General features: G+C 42.1%; 1 protein-coding gene across 4 annotated transcripts in view; it reads right to left on the bottom strand.

The window, feature by feature from the left end:
* BACH2 (BTB domain and CNC homolog 2) overlaps nt 1–17,142 on the bottom strand; it is a 241,817-nt gene that overhangs the window by 17,980 nt on the left and 206,695 nt on the right. For all 4 annotated transcript variants that reach the window (XM_039531428.1, XM_039531427.1, XM_039531429.1 and 1 more), the window contains one exon: nt 4,329–5,873. In XM_039531428.1, coding sequence (XP_039387362.1) covers nt 4,329–5,873 — 1,545 coding nt within the window. The remainder of the gene's footprint in view (nt 1–4,328; nt 5,874–17,142) is intronic.

Genomic DNA, 17,142 nt, shown 5'->3' with positions numbered 1-17,142 from the left:
GCCTGTTGAGAGTCTTTGGGTTAAGTTTAGAGGTGAGAGCAACAAGGGTGATGTCGTGGTGGGCATCTGCTATAGACCACCAGACCAGGAGGATGAGGTAGACAAGGCTTTCTTTGGACAATTAACAGAAGTTTCTAGATCACAGGCCCTGGTTCTCATCAGGGATTTCAATCACTCTGACATCTGCTGGGAGAGCAATACAGCAGTGCAGAGACAACCCAAGAAGTTTTTGGAGAGTGTTGGGGACAACTTCCTGGTGCAAGTGCTGGAGGATCCAACTAGGGGCCATGTTCCTCTTGACCTATTGCTCACAAACAGGGAAGAATTGATAGAGGAAGTAAAAGTGGGTGGCAACCTGGGCAGCAGTGACCATGAGATGGTCGAGATGAGGATCCTGACAAAAGGAAGAAAGGAGATTAGCAGAATATGGACCCTGGACTTCAGAAAAGCAGACTTTGACTCCCTCAGGGAACTGATGGACAGGATCTCCTGGGAGGCTACTATGGGGGGTGGGAAATGAGTCCAGGAGAGCTGTATGTATTTTAAAGAAGCCTTATTGAGGGTGCAGGAACAAGCCACCCCAATGTGCAGAAAGAACAGTAAATATGGCAGGCAACCAGCTGGCTTATCATAGAAATCTTTGGAGGGCTTAAAAACAAAAAAGAAGTTTACAAGAAGTGGAAACTTGGACAGATGACTAGGGAGGAATATAAAAATATTGTTTGAGTATGCAGGAGTGAAATCAGGCAGGCCAAAGCACAATTAGAGTTGCAGCTAGCAAGGGATGTGAAGGGTAACAAGAAGGTATGTTCTACAGGTATGTTAGCAACAAGAAAAAGGTCAGGGAAAGTGTGGTACCCTTACTGAATGGGGGAGGCAACCTAGTGACAGATGATGTGGAAAAAGCTGAAGTACTCAATGCTTTTTTTGCCTCCGTCTTCACAGACAAGGTCAGCTCCCAGACTGCTGCACGGGGCAGCACAGTATAGGGAGAAGGTGAGCAGCCCTCAGTGCTGAAAGAACAGGTTAAAGACTATTTAGAAAAGCTGGACATGCACAAGTCCATGGGGCCGGATCTAATGCATCTGAGGATGATGAGGGAGTTGGCTGATGTGATCGCAGAGCCATTGGCCATTATTTTTGAAAACTTGTGGCGATCGGGGGGAGGTCCCAGATGATCGTAAAAAGGCAAATATAGTGCCCATCTTTTAAAAAGGGAAGAAGGAGAATCCGGGAACTATAGACCGGTCAGTCTCACTTCAGTCCCTGGGAAAATCATGGAGCAGGTCATCAAGGAATCCATTTTGAAGCACTTGGAGGAGAGGAAGGTGATCAGGAACAGTCAACATGGATTCACCAAGGGCAAGTCATGCCTGACCAACCTGATTGCCTTCTATGATGAGATAACTGGCTCTGTGGATATGGGAAAGCGGTGGACGTGATATACCTTGATGTTAGCAAAGACTTTTGATCCGGTCTCCCACAGTATTTTTGCCAGCAAGTTAAAAAAGTATGGATTGGATGAATAAGGTGGATAGAAAGCTGACTAGATCGTCGTGCTCAATGGGTAGTGATCAACGGCTCAGTGTCTAGTTGGCAGCTGGTATCAAGCGGAGTGCCCCAAGGGTCGGTCCTGGGACTAGTTTTGTTCAACATCTTCATTAATGATCTGCATGATAGGATGGATTGCACTCTCAGCAACTCTGTGGATGACACTAAGCTGCGGGGAGAGGTAGATACACTGGATGGTAGGGATAGGGTCCAGAGTAACCTAGACAAATTGGAGGAATGGGCCAAAGGAAATCTGATGAGGTTCAACAAGGACGAGTGCAGAATACTGCACTTAAGGATGGAAGAATCCCATGCACTGCTACAGGCTGGGGATGACTGGCTACGCAGTAATTCTGCAGAAAAGGACCCGGGGATTACAGTGGATGAGAAGCTGGATATGAGTCAACAGTGTGCCCTTGTTGCCAAGAAGGCTAACAGCATATTGGGCTGCATTAGTAGGAGCACTGCCAGCAGATTGAGGGAAATGATTATTCCCCTCTATTCAGCACTGGTGAGGCTACACATGGAGTACTGTGTCCTGTTTTGGGCCCCCCACTACAGAAAGGATGTGGACAAAATGGAGAGAGTCCAGCGGAGGGCAACAAAAATGAGTAGGGGGCTGGGGCAGATGACTTACGAGGAGAGGCTGAGGGAACTGGGCTTATTTAGTTTGCAGAACAGAAGAGTGAGGGGGGATTTGATTGCAGCCTTCAACTACCTGAAAGGGGATTCCAAAGAGGATGGAGCTAGGCTGTTCTCAGTGGTGGCAGGTGACAGAACAAGGAGCAATGGTCTCAAGTTGCAGTCGGGGTCGTCTAGGTTGGATATTAGGAAACACTATTAACCTAGGAGGGTGGTGAAGCACTGGAATGGGTTACCTAGGGAAGTGGTGGAATCTCCATACTTAGAAGTTTTTAAGGTCCGGCTTGACAAAGCCCTGGCTGGGATGATTTAGTTGGGGTTGATCCTACTTTGAGCAGGGGATTGGACTAGATGACCTCCTGAGGTCCTTTCCAACCCTGATATTCTATGATTCTATGAACCACACCTCAGGAAGAAGGCAGAAATAACAATACATAGCAGCAATTGGTTGAAGTTTTGAAAAAGTAAACGACTTTCTACAAGTGGGGCATAAAATAAAATAACAGGTTTTTTTTGTCCCCCTCCCTTTCTCTTTTCACTCCTATGGGCCTGACTCCAGTCAGTTCTATCCTAGGCTCTCACAACATATGCTAACCCAGGCAATGAACTTACCTGCTTTCCACGCTAGAGCAGCAGGTCTCAAGGCAACGTTTTATTGTTCTGACCCAGGACAGCAGATATGCAGTTCCATACAGAAATTACTCCAGTACACTCACCTCAATTCCCTACTGGAATTCTGTACAAACACCCATTCTCTTTTCAGCTCTCAAGCTATGCACTGCACCTTCATTCTGCCAAGCTCATACATTTACACAGAAATACTCACTCCTAGTTAGTGAGGTGCCACCATAGCATTTATACCTGGCCTTTTTGCCTTTGTAAATGATCCTATTTCTCTCTCACTGACGGAAGAATATTTGTCAGTGCTGCATGGAAACTCACAGCTTGTTTCTCGGTCCCATACACTTTCCCTGCTTCTCTCAATTGTTCCTGTAAATTCATGGATACCAATCCTCAATGTTTTATGCAACTGTCTGTTAGAGTTCTTCAGTAATGAGGAAAATGTGGTCCTAGGCAGGAAGTACAATCCAAATAATCAATTTGATGAGAGGCAAAGCCCACTGGTTGCAAATAAAGACAACACACAGGGAGGCTGCACAGTTTAGAGCAGTGATGGGCAACTGTGGCCTGCGGGGCATGAGACATTTTGCTGACATTGACCATCTGCAGGCACTGCCCCCTGCAACTCCCAGTGGCTGCAGTTCGCCATTCCCGACCAATGGGAGCTGCGGGAAGTGGCGGCCAGCACATCCCTGCAGACCCGCTGCTTCCCACAGCTCCCATTGGCCGGCAGCGGCAAATTGTGACCACTGGGAACTCCGGAGGGCCATGCCTGCAGACGGTCAACATTAGCAAAAGGTCTCGTGGCCCGCAATTAGATCACTCTGATGGGCTGCATGCAGCTCACAAGCCACAGGCTGCCCACCACTGGTTTAGAGGATAGGCCATGAGACTGGGAGGAAGCAAACCTGGGTTCTATTCCTACCTGTGTCACTGACCAGCTGTGTGACGTTAGGTTAGTTATTTCACCTCTTTGTGGCACCGTTGCCCCTCCCATCCTTCGTCTGTCTCATACAGATTGCAAGTGATTTGGAGCAGGGACTCTGTTTATACAGTGCCATGTCTACCTCTACAAGGCCACAGTCTTGGGCCCTGTAAGTGCTACCATAATATTACACTCTATAAACCAAGCTGGAGGAAACAGTACAGTTTAAGAGTGAAAATATACTTTAATTCCTTACAATAGATATATTTTTGGCTAGGTGTGAGGAGGAAAAAAGAGAGGTGGCAGCATTTCTATGAACATAAATTTACTCTCATCATTCAGCTGCTTGCTGCTGCTTGTTTAATATTAAAATTTCAGTAAGTGCCAAGTCTCTAGGAGCTCAACACAGCTATTCATGATCTCTCCTCTGTTAACCATGCAGATTCAGCTGATGAGGAGATGAATACATACCCTTTGCCTCTGTAAATTGGAAAGTACTGGGCAAATGCCAAAAGTTATTTCAGAGAATAAAGGACTGATTCAATGGGTCACAATGACTGTTATATGTGTACTTATCTTAATTCCCTACCTCATGTCCTCTGTCTTGCACAGGACATGATTCACTGTCTGCTTCTGAGAACGACCCAGACTCATCACTGGAGTTTGTTCCATAGGATGGCTCACATTTAATCTGGGGTCTGACTTGGTTGTACATTCCATCTCCCATCATGCCTGGCTCCTGATGTTCAGGGGCCAGGAATCGAGCTCCTTGGGAACAGGGGGAAGATGAAAACTCACACAGAGGGAGGCTACAGGGAGAACCAACACTGCCATCCTCTGCATATGAGTAGGAGGAACATGAGCTAGAGGTCCTGGTTCTGGTTTCCAAAGGAGGAGAGCGAGGGCAAACTTTAATTGGCACCGGGCAGCTGGTGTTAGGCCGCATCCTTCCTGGCAAGTGATCAGCTGTCAGTCCACTGTGGGAATAGGTCTGTGAACTAGGAAGGGATTGGCTGCCTCCAGCCCACAGACCCTTTGGCACAGTCTCAGTGAGGTCTTTGTCCAAGCTGCTCACACCAGAATATGAATGCACTGAAGTGTTTACTTGGTCACAAGCATTTGAAGAGAATATAACACTCCTCCTGTCCAGTTCACCTTCCTGTTTACAGAGTGCTTCAAAACCAGGCCCTCTGAGTGGCGATCCCATTGTGAAGTTGGAAGTATCCTTCTGAATGGCATGGGACTGTCCATAATTCCCTGTGAAAGGGCTGTAGTCAGTTTTCTGGTCACCCTGAGTTGTCCCTTTGTCAAAAGGGCATGCTGGACTCCTGGCAAAGTGCTGTTGGGAAGTACTGGGGAAGCCAACCAAATCTATGCTTTTTGTTCTGTTGAAGAAAGACCTTAAGCAGGAAGGAGAGGACACACTTTTAGACCTGTCAATACAAGTGGGACTTGGCTGTTTCCTGTCCATTTCGACATCCCCTTCTTTATCCCTGATGTCAGGTTCATCTCCAGACAGGCAAAGCGTGATGCTTTCTTCATCGTTTTCCTCATTCTGAGGCTCGCTTTTTATCTGGCCCACAGCAAGTCCTGATTTGAGGCCATTGCCAGAACTCTCTTCGCTGAATGTGCTTGCAAAATCTGAGGTACTGATGTGTGATGTGTTGTAGACATTCTTGGTACAAGCAAGCTGGTATTTCTTATATCTTGGGTACCGTGTTACTGCGTCTTTGTCCAAACTGTCCTTGCTATCTCTCAGCATGTCAGAGTCAGGCAGCATCCCTTCTTCCTTGTCTGCTCCAGAACTAGTGGATTCAAAGTTAAAGGGTTCCTGATGCATTCTTTCCCTTGGGCAGGATATCTTTGAAGTCTCTGATTCCATAGTTTCCTCCTCTTCTCCATCAGAGTTCTCTTCATCGTGCATTCTCTGGCAGGTGGTATCCTTTTTGCACAGGAACAGGCCATCTTCATTGTTCAGCAGCTGAGTCTGAAGGAAGCTGAAGCAGGAGTCCTCCAGGTTGTGCATGCGCAGGAATTCAGCACAGTGGATGACCTCCTGGATGTTTTCTCTGCTGAGTAACAGCTTAGCAGTGTAGGCAAACTGTAACAATGGACCAAATCCTCTGGCAGTGACCTGCAAAAAACAACAACAGGGAAATTGACATCATTACCATCAGTACAGCTATTGTCCCAAGCCTTTCAAGTGTAGTTAGATAACCTGACAGCTCTAATGTCCATAAATAAATACTGTAAAGTACCAGTTAATCTTTTATCAGGTCAGCCATTATGCTACTTCCAATAATTAATGCTGTCTGCTCTGTGTTGCTTTTATAGCTCATATTACAGGCTGAACTAAACATTACTTAGACGGAGTGACTTAAAGAGCTATGAACAGGGCATTTAAAAGATGTAAAAATATACATTAGCATACACACTGTTAATCTGTCAATGAATGAATTCATAGTTCTCTGTTAACATGATGCATTGCAACAAGAAGATACAAATGAAAGTATGATTCTTCTAACGCTGGTGCATTTAATTTGCACAGTGTTTTGGGAGGCAAACATGTATGCTATGTGTTATATTTAAATGTTATATGAAAATTCAGATAAGAACTTTTCCCCCAAGGCAATCAGGCTAATGTTTCCTCAAATCTATGCTAGTCACCATTTATCTAGTTGCTATTTCACAAATAATGGAAGATTTTGAATTTGTACTGCACATGGGTTCTCCCCAATCAGAGGAATTGCATTATTTCTGGTTTCAGTGAATATGAATTACAGCATGCAGGGAATAGGTTCACATTCATATTCAACTGCTATAAGTCACACAGAGCCCTAGTCTGGCACATATTTTATTCTGTTTTTCTTTGGGAATGAATTATAGTTATTTCTTGGATCTATTATACATATACACCACACACATATTATATATAAGGAATACATACCCTCACATGTGTACATGCACACTTCCTCCCCGCCCCCAGATATGTTGTAGTGATATCCATACACAGAGCCATGTGATAAATTGCATATATCATGCACTTTTGACTACTGTATTCCACCTGCATCCTGCCCATTAATCCATTGCAATCGACTCCAACTAAAGGTTTTTCCCATCTGTCCTCCCCCACAAGTTATTCTGGACTGAAGCGCAGCACAAGCACTACTCGTTCCCGGAGCAGCAAGAGGTTTAAGATGTGATATGTCCTGACTAATCCAGGACTAGAAATGGAAGCATCCTAATGGAAAAGGGAAATTTTTAGCTTTTTCTGGTCCCCATCCTTTGTATTCTGAAAAGCACACTTGTGTCAAATTTTCATTGACAGACCAGTCCCAAGCTGTGGCTCACAATCAAGGAACGAGATTTCTAAGACAGGAAGGACTGTCCAGTGGTTAGGGCACTAAGATGGGATTCAAAAAAATAGCGTTAAACTCCTTGCAGCACCCAAATCTTCCTGTATGACACTGGGCAGATCACTTAGCCTCTCTGTACCTTAGGTCCCCATTTGTAAAATAGGAAAGCTGATTCCTATCACACAGGGGTGTTGTGAAGATAAATACATTAAAGATCATGAGGCACTCCAATATGATGATAGCAGGAAACAGATAATTCCCCTAAGATAGGCAGATGGCTTTCCAATGAGTTACACGGCACCTGCTTTACCCGTGAAACGTTCTGATAAATCAGATTTTAAATCTGAAAAGTTAGGATAGTAATCATAGATATGTAGGGCTGGAAGGGACTTTGAGAGATTATCTAGTCCCCTGAGCTGAGGCAGAACCAAGTAAACCTAGATCATCCCTGACAGGTGTTTATCTAACCTCTTCTTAAAAACCTCCAATGACAAGGATTCCACAACCTCCTTTAGTAACCTGTTCCAGTGTGTAACTATCCTTATGTTAGAAAGTTTTTCCCTAACATCTAACCTAAATCTCCCTTGCTGCAGATTAAGCCCCTTTCTTCTTGTCCGACCTTCAGTGGACATGGAGAACAGTTGATTACCATCCTCTTTGTAACAGCCCTTAATATAACCGAAGACTTACTGCAGGGTTCTCAAACAAGGGTCGCTGCTTGTGTAGGGAAAGCCCCTGGCGGGCCGGCTGGTGAGTTTACCTGCCCCGTCCGTGGGTCCGGCCGATCGCGGCTCCCACTGGCTGTGGATCACTGCTCCGGGCCAATGGGAGCTGCTGGCGCAGCGATCCACGGCCAGTGGGAGCCGCGATCGGCCAGACCCGCGGACAGGGCAGGTAAACACACCAGCTGGCCCGCCAGGGGCTTTCCCTACACAAGCGGCAACCCCTGTTTGAGAAACCCTGACTTACTGGGTCCTCTCTCAGTCTTCTTTTCTCAAGACTAAACATGACCAACTCTTTTTTAAACTTTTCCTCACAGGTCAGGTTTTCTAAACCTTTCATCATTTCTGTTGCTCTCCTTTGGACTCTCTCCAATTTGTCCCCATTTTTCCTAAAGTGTGGCACGCAAAATTGGACACAGTACTCCAGCTAAGGCCTGTTAATACACTCCAGAATGATATTGGCCTTTTTCACAACTGCATCATATTGCTGACTCGTATTCAATTTAGCCCCCAGGTCCTTTTCAATGGTACTACCACTTAGCCAGTTATTCTCCATTTTGTAGTTATAAATTTGAATTTGCCTAAGTGAAGTACTTTGCACTTGACTTTATTATATTAATCTTATTGAATTCAGACCAATTCTCCAATTTGTCAAGATCCTTTCAAATTCTAATCCTGTCTTCCAAAGTGCTTGCAGCTCTTCCCAGCTTCCACAAACATTATGAGAATACTCTCCATTACTGAAGTCATTAATAAAATATTGACTAGTACTGGACCCAGTGGAACCCTATTTGACTGTGAACTACTGATAACTACTTTTTGAGTAAGATCTTTCAACCAGTTGTGCACTTACTTTAATTCATCTAGACCACATTTCCCTAGTTTGCTTATAAGAATGTCAAGTGTGGCTGTGTCAAAAGCCTTACTAAAATCAAGATCTATCATGTCTACTGCTTCCCCCCATGGTAATAATTATGTATGTTTGGAATCGACTCACTCATAATGCTAAAACCATGAGTGAGTCATGCAGGTCATTCCAAAGAAGTGCTTATAAATCCTTTGCCAGACAACACCATCAGGTACTTTGTACAGGCCACATATTTTAGAGAAAAAATGAGAGAGAGAAAATTTTAAAAAGAAACTATTGTATAGCCAGGCTGTCAAGAGCTCTACCATGGAGCCTTGGAAGGAGAAGAAAACAACAATCTTTTCAGACACTTCTTAAAATCGTCCTCAATAGATTTTCTATACACAACAGTACTGCAATAAATGCTATTTTAGAAAACTTCTAACTTGACTGCTTGTATCTTACACAATTCTTGCAACAAAGCCTATACATTCCCCTTTTACAATAAGCCTCTGGTGTAAAATTGCCTAGATTTAGGAGTTGGCTATTGAACTGATCTTTGCTCTGTCAGTGTTACATTTTTTTTCTGTTAGATTGTCAGTTCACTGAAAGTGTATCTGCATTTTATCTACACTCAGTTTGATTAGCAAAATTGCTTGGAAACTTTAAACGTAAGAACAGATATACAGGGTCAGACCAAAGGTCCATCTAGTCCAGTATCCTGTTTTCCAACAGTGGACAATGGCAGGTGCTCCAGAGAGAATGAACAGAACAGGCAATCACCAAGTGATCACCATCCCGTTGCCCACTCCCACCCTCGGCAAACAGAGGCTAGGGACACCATCCCTGCCCATCCTGACTAATAGCCATTGATGGACCTATCCTCCATGAATTTATCTAGTTCTTTTTTGAACCCTGCTATAGTCTTGGCCTTCACAACTGGTACAGAGTTCTACCACTTGACTGTGCGTTGTGGGAAGAAACAGTTTCCTTTGTTTGTTTTAAACCTGCTGCCTATTAATTTCATTTGGTGACCTCTAGTTCTTGTGTTACGAGAAGGAGTAAATAACACTTCCTTATTTACTTTCTCCGCACCAGTCACGATTTTATAGACCTCAATCATATCCCCCCTTAGCCGTCTCTTTTCCAAGCTTATTAAGTCCCAGTCTTATTAATCTCTCCTCATAAGGAAGCTGTTCCATACCCCTAATCGTTTTTGTTGTCCTTTTCTGCACCTTTTCCAATTCCAATACATCTTTTTTGAGATGGGTGACCACATCTGCATGCAGTATTCAAGATGTGGGCATACCATGGATTTATAGAGAGGTAATATATTCTCTGTCTTATTATCTATCCCTGTCTTAATAATTCCCAACATTCTGTTTGTTTTTTTGACTGCCGCTGTACATTTAGTGGATGTTTTCAGAGAACTATCCACAATGACTTCAAGATCTCTTTCTTGATGGGTAGCAGCTAATTTAGACCCCATCATTATATATGTACAGTTGAGATTATGTTTTCCAATGTGCATTACTTTGCATTTATCAACATTGAATTTCATCCGCCATTTTGTTGTCACCCAGTTTTATGAGATCCCTTTGTAGCTCTTTGCAGTCTGCTTTGGACTTAACTATCTTGAGTAATTTTGTATCATCTGCAAATGTTGCCACCTCACTGTTTACCCCTTTTTCCAGATCATTTATGAATATGTTAAACAGTACTTGTCCCAGTACTGACCCCTGGGGGACACCACTATTTACCTCTCTCTATTCTGAATACTGACCATTTATTCCTACCCTTTGTTTCCTATCTTTTAATCAGTTACCGAACCATGAGAGAACCTTCCCTCTTATTCCATGACTGCTTACTTAACTTAAGAGCCTTTGGTGAGGGACCTTGTCAAAGGCTTTCTGAAAAATCTAAGTACACTATATCCACTGGATTCCCCTTGTCCACATGCTTGTTGACCCCCTCAAAGAATTCTAGTAGATTGGTGAGGCATGATTTCCCTTTACAAAAAACATGTTGACTCTTCCCAACAAATTGTGTTCATCTATGTGTTGACAGTTATGTTCTTTACTATAGTTTCAACCAATTTGCCTTGTACTGAAGTTAGTATTACTGGCTTGTAATTGCTGGTATCACCTCTGGAGTCTTTTTTAAAAATTGGCATGACATTAGCTATCCTCCAGTCATCTGGTACAGAAGGTGATTTAAATGTGCCACTCGGAAGCCAATTTTTTCTTGATAAGATCTTCAATACATGGATTTTTGTATCACTGCATATCTTGTAAAAATCAGCTACAACATGCGATTGTAAGAGCAGTAGATTATAATGTATTTGAGATCAGAAGAGACTCCATGGAATAAAAAGGTTCTCATGGTAGTTATCTAACATAACCACTAGAGGGAATTACTGCAAAACAAATTGAAGCACTCAATGGCTCTGTCTACTATGTTTTCACCTGTGCTGTTTGCTATACTGTAGATAGTCTAAAGAACCTTGTAACTGACTTGTAACAGTCCACAAGAAAGCTATCTTCCAGGCTGACTTGGTCTTTCACACCTAATAACCCTAGATGATAAATACAGTATTCAGGACATCTGTTTTATGCCAGCATCTGTTTTTATGCCAGAATGTCAGCAGCAGAGCTCTTGCCACACTAAACAGGAAATATGGAAGACACCTGGCCGTATGAGAACTTCGGCTTTCATTTAAATGAAATGAAGATATGTAGAAAAAACTTTGAATGAAGGGCAGATGAGAGAGACGGTCAGGCCCGCCCTTGAATTAATTTGGATCTGACACAGCAATTTTGTAACTATCACTGTCCTAATTCATTTACAGACACACAGAAGTAAAGTTGCCATTAGCGCACCAGAACGATCAAACTTTCAGCTCTAACAGACGCCCTCAGGGAGGAGTCTCTGAAATTTTTCAGTTCAGAGCGAATGTTTTAAACTATATAAAACAATAACTTTGATAATAAATGCATGCAAACACTAGCTGGTAAGTGTTAAAACTAACAGAATCGCAGTAGCCTGAAGCTGTCCAAATAATGATTTGGCCTCTATTGTGGGTCCACCTTCTTACTGCCGTTGGAACTGCTTGTATTTAATTCACTGTGACAAGAAAGCAGATATTCAGGCACTGGAGTATGGTTATACATATTGCATATTTTGAAAAGGAAGATTTAAAAGCTGCATATATTACAGCTACCCACGCACTTTCATATCTATGGATTGGGTTTTTACAGCAGGAACGGTCCTTTTAAAAGATCACACCAAAGATATGTCACAGTACAACAATTTGTGAATCCAAGGTCATATGTTTTACTAATGGAATTGGGGTTTATTAACCCAAAACAATGCTCCTAATTTATATTTTAGAGAAACACTGGGTAGATGGATACAATGCTACTCACAGACCACCACCACAACCAAACTTTATTTTTTATATTACAAATAAGATGTCCGATTTCCAGGATCTATTTGCTGCCAAATTTAAGAGGTGTTTTCAATAAAAATAAGCGTTCAACAAGACAGCTGTTTGTGGGAACATGTATGGAGCATCCTCTCCAAACTGATATGCCAGGCCACTACACCACTAGCCTCTCATCGTACACAGCTCTTCTGACTACCCACTTCTACCAAATTAACCACAACCATTGCTAGACAGAGTAGTTAAAAGTTTGTGTGTACAAAACCCCAACCTAGGAAACAATATGTGTGTGCCAGCTCCCTGACTGTACGCTGCATCCCTTTCTTTTACCCTTCAACCCTTTGCTGTCTTTTTGATTGTAGGCTGGGCTTTGTCCTCATATATATTTGAAATGTGCCTAGCACACTGTGGACTCTACCACAACCAAGGTAATGAAGAATTTTGTTTTTCTTGTGTAAACCCCTGGTCTGTGGGCATTAAATATCTCACTCTGTGCCCCAGCCACATTGGATACCAGACTGTCACAGCCCCACCCACAGAGACTGGCTCTTTGGCTCAAGTTACTCCCGTTTTTAGCTCAGGAGGTCCCTAGTTCAGCTCCCGTGTTGGCCATCATGGCAGTTGTCATGCTTGCTCCCAATGATTGAAATTGAATGTGGAACTCTAAGTCAATTTTGTCTTATGAAGCAACATGAGGCTAGTGATGGAATGGAGGAGTGTGATGCTGATCATCAGGAGCACTCTAGAAACTGTGTATAGTGGGGAGACAATTATTAAGAGATTCTGAGATTATAAAGCTGTAAGGGTCCACTGTGATCATCTAGTCTTACCTTCTGCATAACACAGGCCATAGGACCTTCACTAAATTAATTCCTGTTTGAACTACAGCATATCTTTTAGAAATAGATTGGCTAATTAGCATTAGAAAATACTACATTTATTGACAAGACCATAAATTTATAGACTCGCAGAAACTAAGGATGCAAAACCCATTTAGATTATTCTGTCTCTCCCTTTGTTACCCAGAGAGTAATGAGTGTTTTGTTCTATCTACTTTTAATTGGCTTAAGTGACGGGACTTCCACTACTTCCTTTGGGAAACTGTTACTAGAACCTACTTAAAACCTTACTGCTAGGAAATTTTGCTTCCCTTATTTTCAATCACACCATTTTTTGTTTTATCTTCTTGGATTAATCTAAACAATTCCTCTCCCTCCTGGCCATTTAGACCTTTCAAATACTTGCAGAATTACCATATTCCCCACTTGTCCTTACTTGGTATTAAATCCTCAATAAACCCCAAACTAGATAATCTAGGGGAAATATTTGGAAAATAATGGTACTCTCGGACATTTGGGGGAGAGAATGAGAAGCAGATTAGGCCTAAACAGGCAAGGCAAAAATGTTAGCAAAAAAGACCAACCCCGTTGTGGCCGCAAACGCAAAGGGATGGAGGTATCGTTCTTGCATAGAAATGTCCAGAACTGTCTGCAGGATTCTAGGAGTAGGAAGATTGTAGCCAGTCTCTAAATGTATTCGTGACATTTCACTGGAACTGCTCCGTAGTGTTCAGGGCAGTTCAGTACTAGCAAAATGTCAATAAATGGGAGCTGAATTCAAAGAAGAATGAGATAAGTGATTAAGGGGCTGGGAGAGACTGACTTATGAGGAAATAGTGAAAGAACTAAATATGTAAAAATTGGCTAAGTGATAGCTAAAGTGGAATGAGATTCCATATACACTAGTCTGAAGGGTGTAAATGCTGAGGAGAGAGAGGAATTGTTTAAGATATTAAAAAGAGGTACTGCTGGGTGCAAATGGGATAAAACTGAAAAAGGGAAAATGTAGGCACATTTTTTTATACTCAACCTAGTCGTTAATTGTTTTAAGAGTGTGGAATGGCTTCCCAAGCAAAGTGATGAATGCCTTGTTGCTTGAAACTTGACAAAGCAGTGAAGAATATATTGCAGAGAAAAAAAATCTTGTCCTGGCAGGGACGGACTAGATGATTTGGTGAATCTTTTCCAGCTCTAATTTCTAGGACTGTGTGAGTGACATTCATAACTTATCAGAGAATAACCAAAAGCAGCTGATTCATTAGTAAAAATACCTTGGGTGTTTAAAAGAATAATTCTTTAAAAACTGGCAAGAGGCATTAACTTGCTCCACTGGATGCAAAAAGTTCTGTGGCGTATTAGCCACATAACTCTCATTGGTCAGAACTTTGCAATGCTTTGAGAACTCAGGGATAGGTATAAGAACAGCTGAAGGCCTTCATTCTGAAAGCACTTATGCAGACAATTAACTTTATACTCTCATGTGAAAAGCTAAGCATGCATGTAAAGTGCTTGCAGGATCACAGTTTAAGTTTATAATATTCAGAATTTGTAATAAGGGTATCACAAAAGCATCTAAAAACACTACAAATAGTTTCCCATCATCTCTATCTCCAAAAAGTGATTTAACTAATTTAAACCATTTTTTTTGCGAGGCAGGGGAAAAAGAAAATGTAGATCAAGGCTGACACTTTGAATGTCAAATTCCAAACTTAACTATTAATTAAAAATACTGAGTAATAAACATATAGGAAGGGCTGTGTGTGTGTGTGTGTTTGCTTTAAAGTGAAATCAGAAACCATCTATTCATTATTTTATTGCTATATGGTGGTGGTTGATATAATACACAACACTGATTTAGAGGCATGTGTAAAGACTTTAATCAACTTCAGAGTTGAAGATTGTTTCCTAAATCCTCAGCCTTATTAGTCAAATTAGTAAGTGTCTCCTAGGCCAATAAGTTCCTAAAGTACAACTTATATAATCAAGCACACCCTAAAAATAGAAGATCAGATTAATGACAGTTAACTGTTCCTATTTTTTTCCACAGCCCGAAGGAGGTCTCAGGGATTAAACAACACCTCTAATCTTATTTGCTATAATTAACATGCACTTTATTCTTTTTCTTTTGCAGGCAATGTGTGGGTATAGCATGTGCATTATTTTCAGAGTGTAATTTAATAACTAAGATCAGTAACCAGGATGTTATTTCATTAAGTAACGTTCTGATTATTTACTTAGTTATTTTTTCTTGGAATGGGGTTTCCTGGCAGATTCTGTTTTTTCCCCAACCTGGAGTTTTTTGTTTGCTTGGTTTTAAATCTTTTCAGACAGTTTGTCAAACATCCTACTATATTTGCACAAGCAAACACTCAGTTGCATGTGCAAAATAGACAGATGCAGATTTTCATGATTTGCATATACAAATACCTATCAGCATGCATAAGACTGGTATGTGCAAGATTAGACGTTGCTTTTCAAACTGCAATCTTTTACGATCATACAGCAATGCACAGCAGGCAGGAAAAGAGATCCAAAGATGAAGACAAATAGGATACAGAGAAAATAATACAATATTTATTTTTTAAGCCAGAGACAAATATGCCAACCTTATATTGACTTTTTTGGCTTAATTCTGTGGTTTAAGTATCCTCCAATCCCTAAAGCTTAAAAAATGGTAGCCCTGCAATCACAACAGTGCACATTTCCCCTGTCTGATCATTATCAAGAGGCCACTGGGTTAGATCCATTAATCTAATTTCATTTCATATAAGGAATCAACAATCACTCTTTAAAATCCAGTTTGGTCCAGAAGCAGGGAGGCTACATGAATCTGTATCTGGGCTTTTAAATATAACATTAAAAGCAGTTCCCCTGCTGGTACAGAAGTAATGAAAGCTCTAAGCAAGGCCTGCAGTTTTGCTTGAAAAATGTCTTTTGTGCTCAGTGTATTTTTAGCTTGAGTTTTACTTTCTACCCACTCAGGCTGGTGATCACAAACTTCGATACAAGACTGATCTGATGTCAAATTGATACCCTGACAACTTTCTGACATTAAATCGAAAGTGTGAGTGACAGCATCGCAATGAAAACATCTCCGCATCCATACATTCTAATGAAAGGGAGGAACCCAGACCATAAAGCTCTTTTCTCCAAAATGCTGATTTATCTTTTTTAGTGAAAATAAAAACTAAAAAAGCAGCCCAGCCACCTGCAAAGCAGCACTGCAGCCAGGCTAAGGGATGTGACAGAGCAGCTTCTCTTTGAAGTACATCCACTTCAAATGCCTCTTAAGAGGTCAGGCTACAGTGCTTCAAGAAGTGCCTTAACTCTCTTTGTAGTTTTACTTTTACTTAGGAGGCCAAAAAGGAGCACTTTTATGGCATCCAATTTTGCTTTTACTGTAGAAGTTTTAAGTATAGCAGCCCCTCTTGCAAGCTCCAGCCTCTGATCAGGAAGGAGAGAGATCTACTACAGCCTTTGATTACCTGTGCAGTAGTATTTATAAAATGGAGAAGGAAAAAAAATCTATTTCCATTTTCTTCATCTCCTTGACATAATGAACATGTAGTGGGCCAATATTTCAGACAGGCGCACACTCGTTAGCAGATCACTGGCAGTTCAAATGCTAGTTTGCAAAGTTATCTAGTACCCAAGCACTAGATCTGTGGGTTCAGATTTCAGGACTGGAGCCACAGCTTTAAGCAGTCAGGGTCTGAAACCTTGGTATAACTGGGGTCTCTGGAGTCTGGGTATTTGTTTTATGCAAATGAGGATTGCAATTTTCAGGAGTCAAAACTAACATTTAGTGTTTTTAAAGATTTATTCCTGTCAAGTGAAACAAACACCTTATTTATGGTTTATAAGGATCTTGACAAAAGTGAACGCAAATGAAAGGTTTCAGCAATAGGACTGAAATTAATATCCAAAGGTGGAAGGATGGTCATGGGAATGAAGCCAAGCCTGAAAGTGAGGAGATTTAGGTTCTGGCTCAGAGACAGACTCCCTGTGCGACACTAGGGTTGACAACTTTCTCATCGCACAAAACCGAGCACCCCTGCCCCGCCACCTCCCTCCTGCCCCAGCCTGGTGATTGGGGTGTCAGAGGGGGTGAGGGCTCCGGTTGGGGGTGCGGGCTCTGGGGTGGGGCCAGAACTGAAGGGTTCAGAGTGTGGGAGGGGGCTCAGGGCTGGGATGTGA

Source organism: Mauremys reevesii, linkage group 3 (assembly GCF_016161935.1).
Source record: "Mauremys reevesii isolate NIE-2019 linkage group 3, ASM1616193v1, whole genome shotgun sequence".
In the NCBI taxonomy this organism is placed as follows: domain Eukaryota; kingdom Metazoa; phylum Chordata; order Testudines; family Geoemydidae; genus Mauremys; species Mauremys reevesii.
The sequence above is the reverse complement of the archived record's forward strand: the minus strand, read 5'-3'. Positions and strand labels throughout refer to the sequence as shown.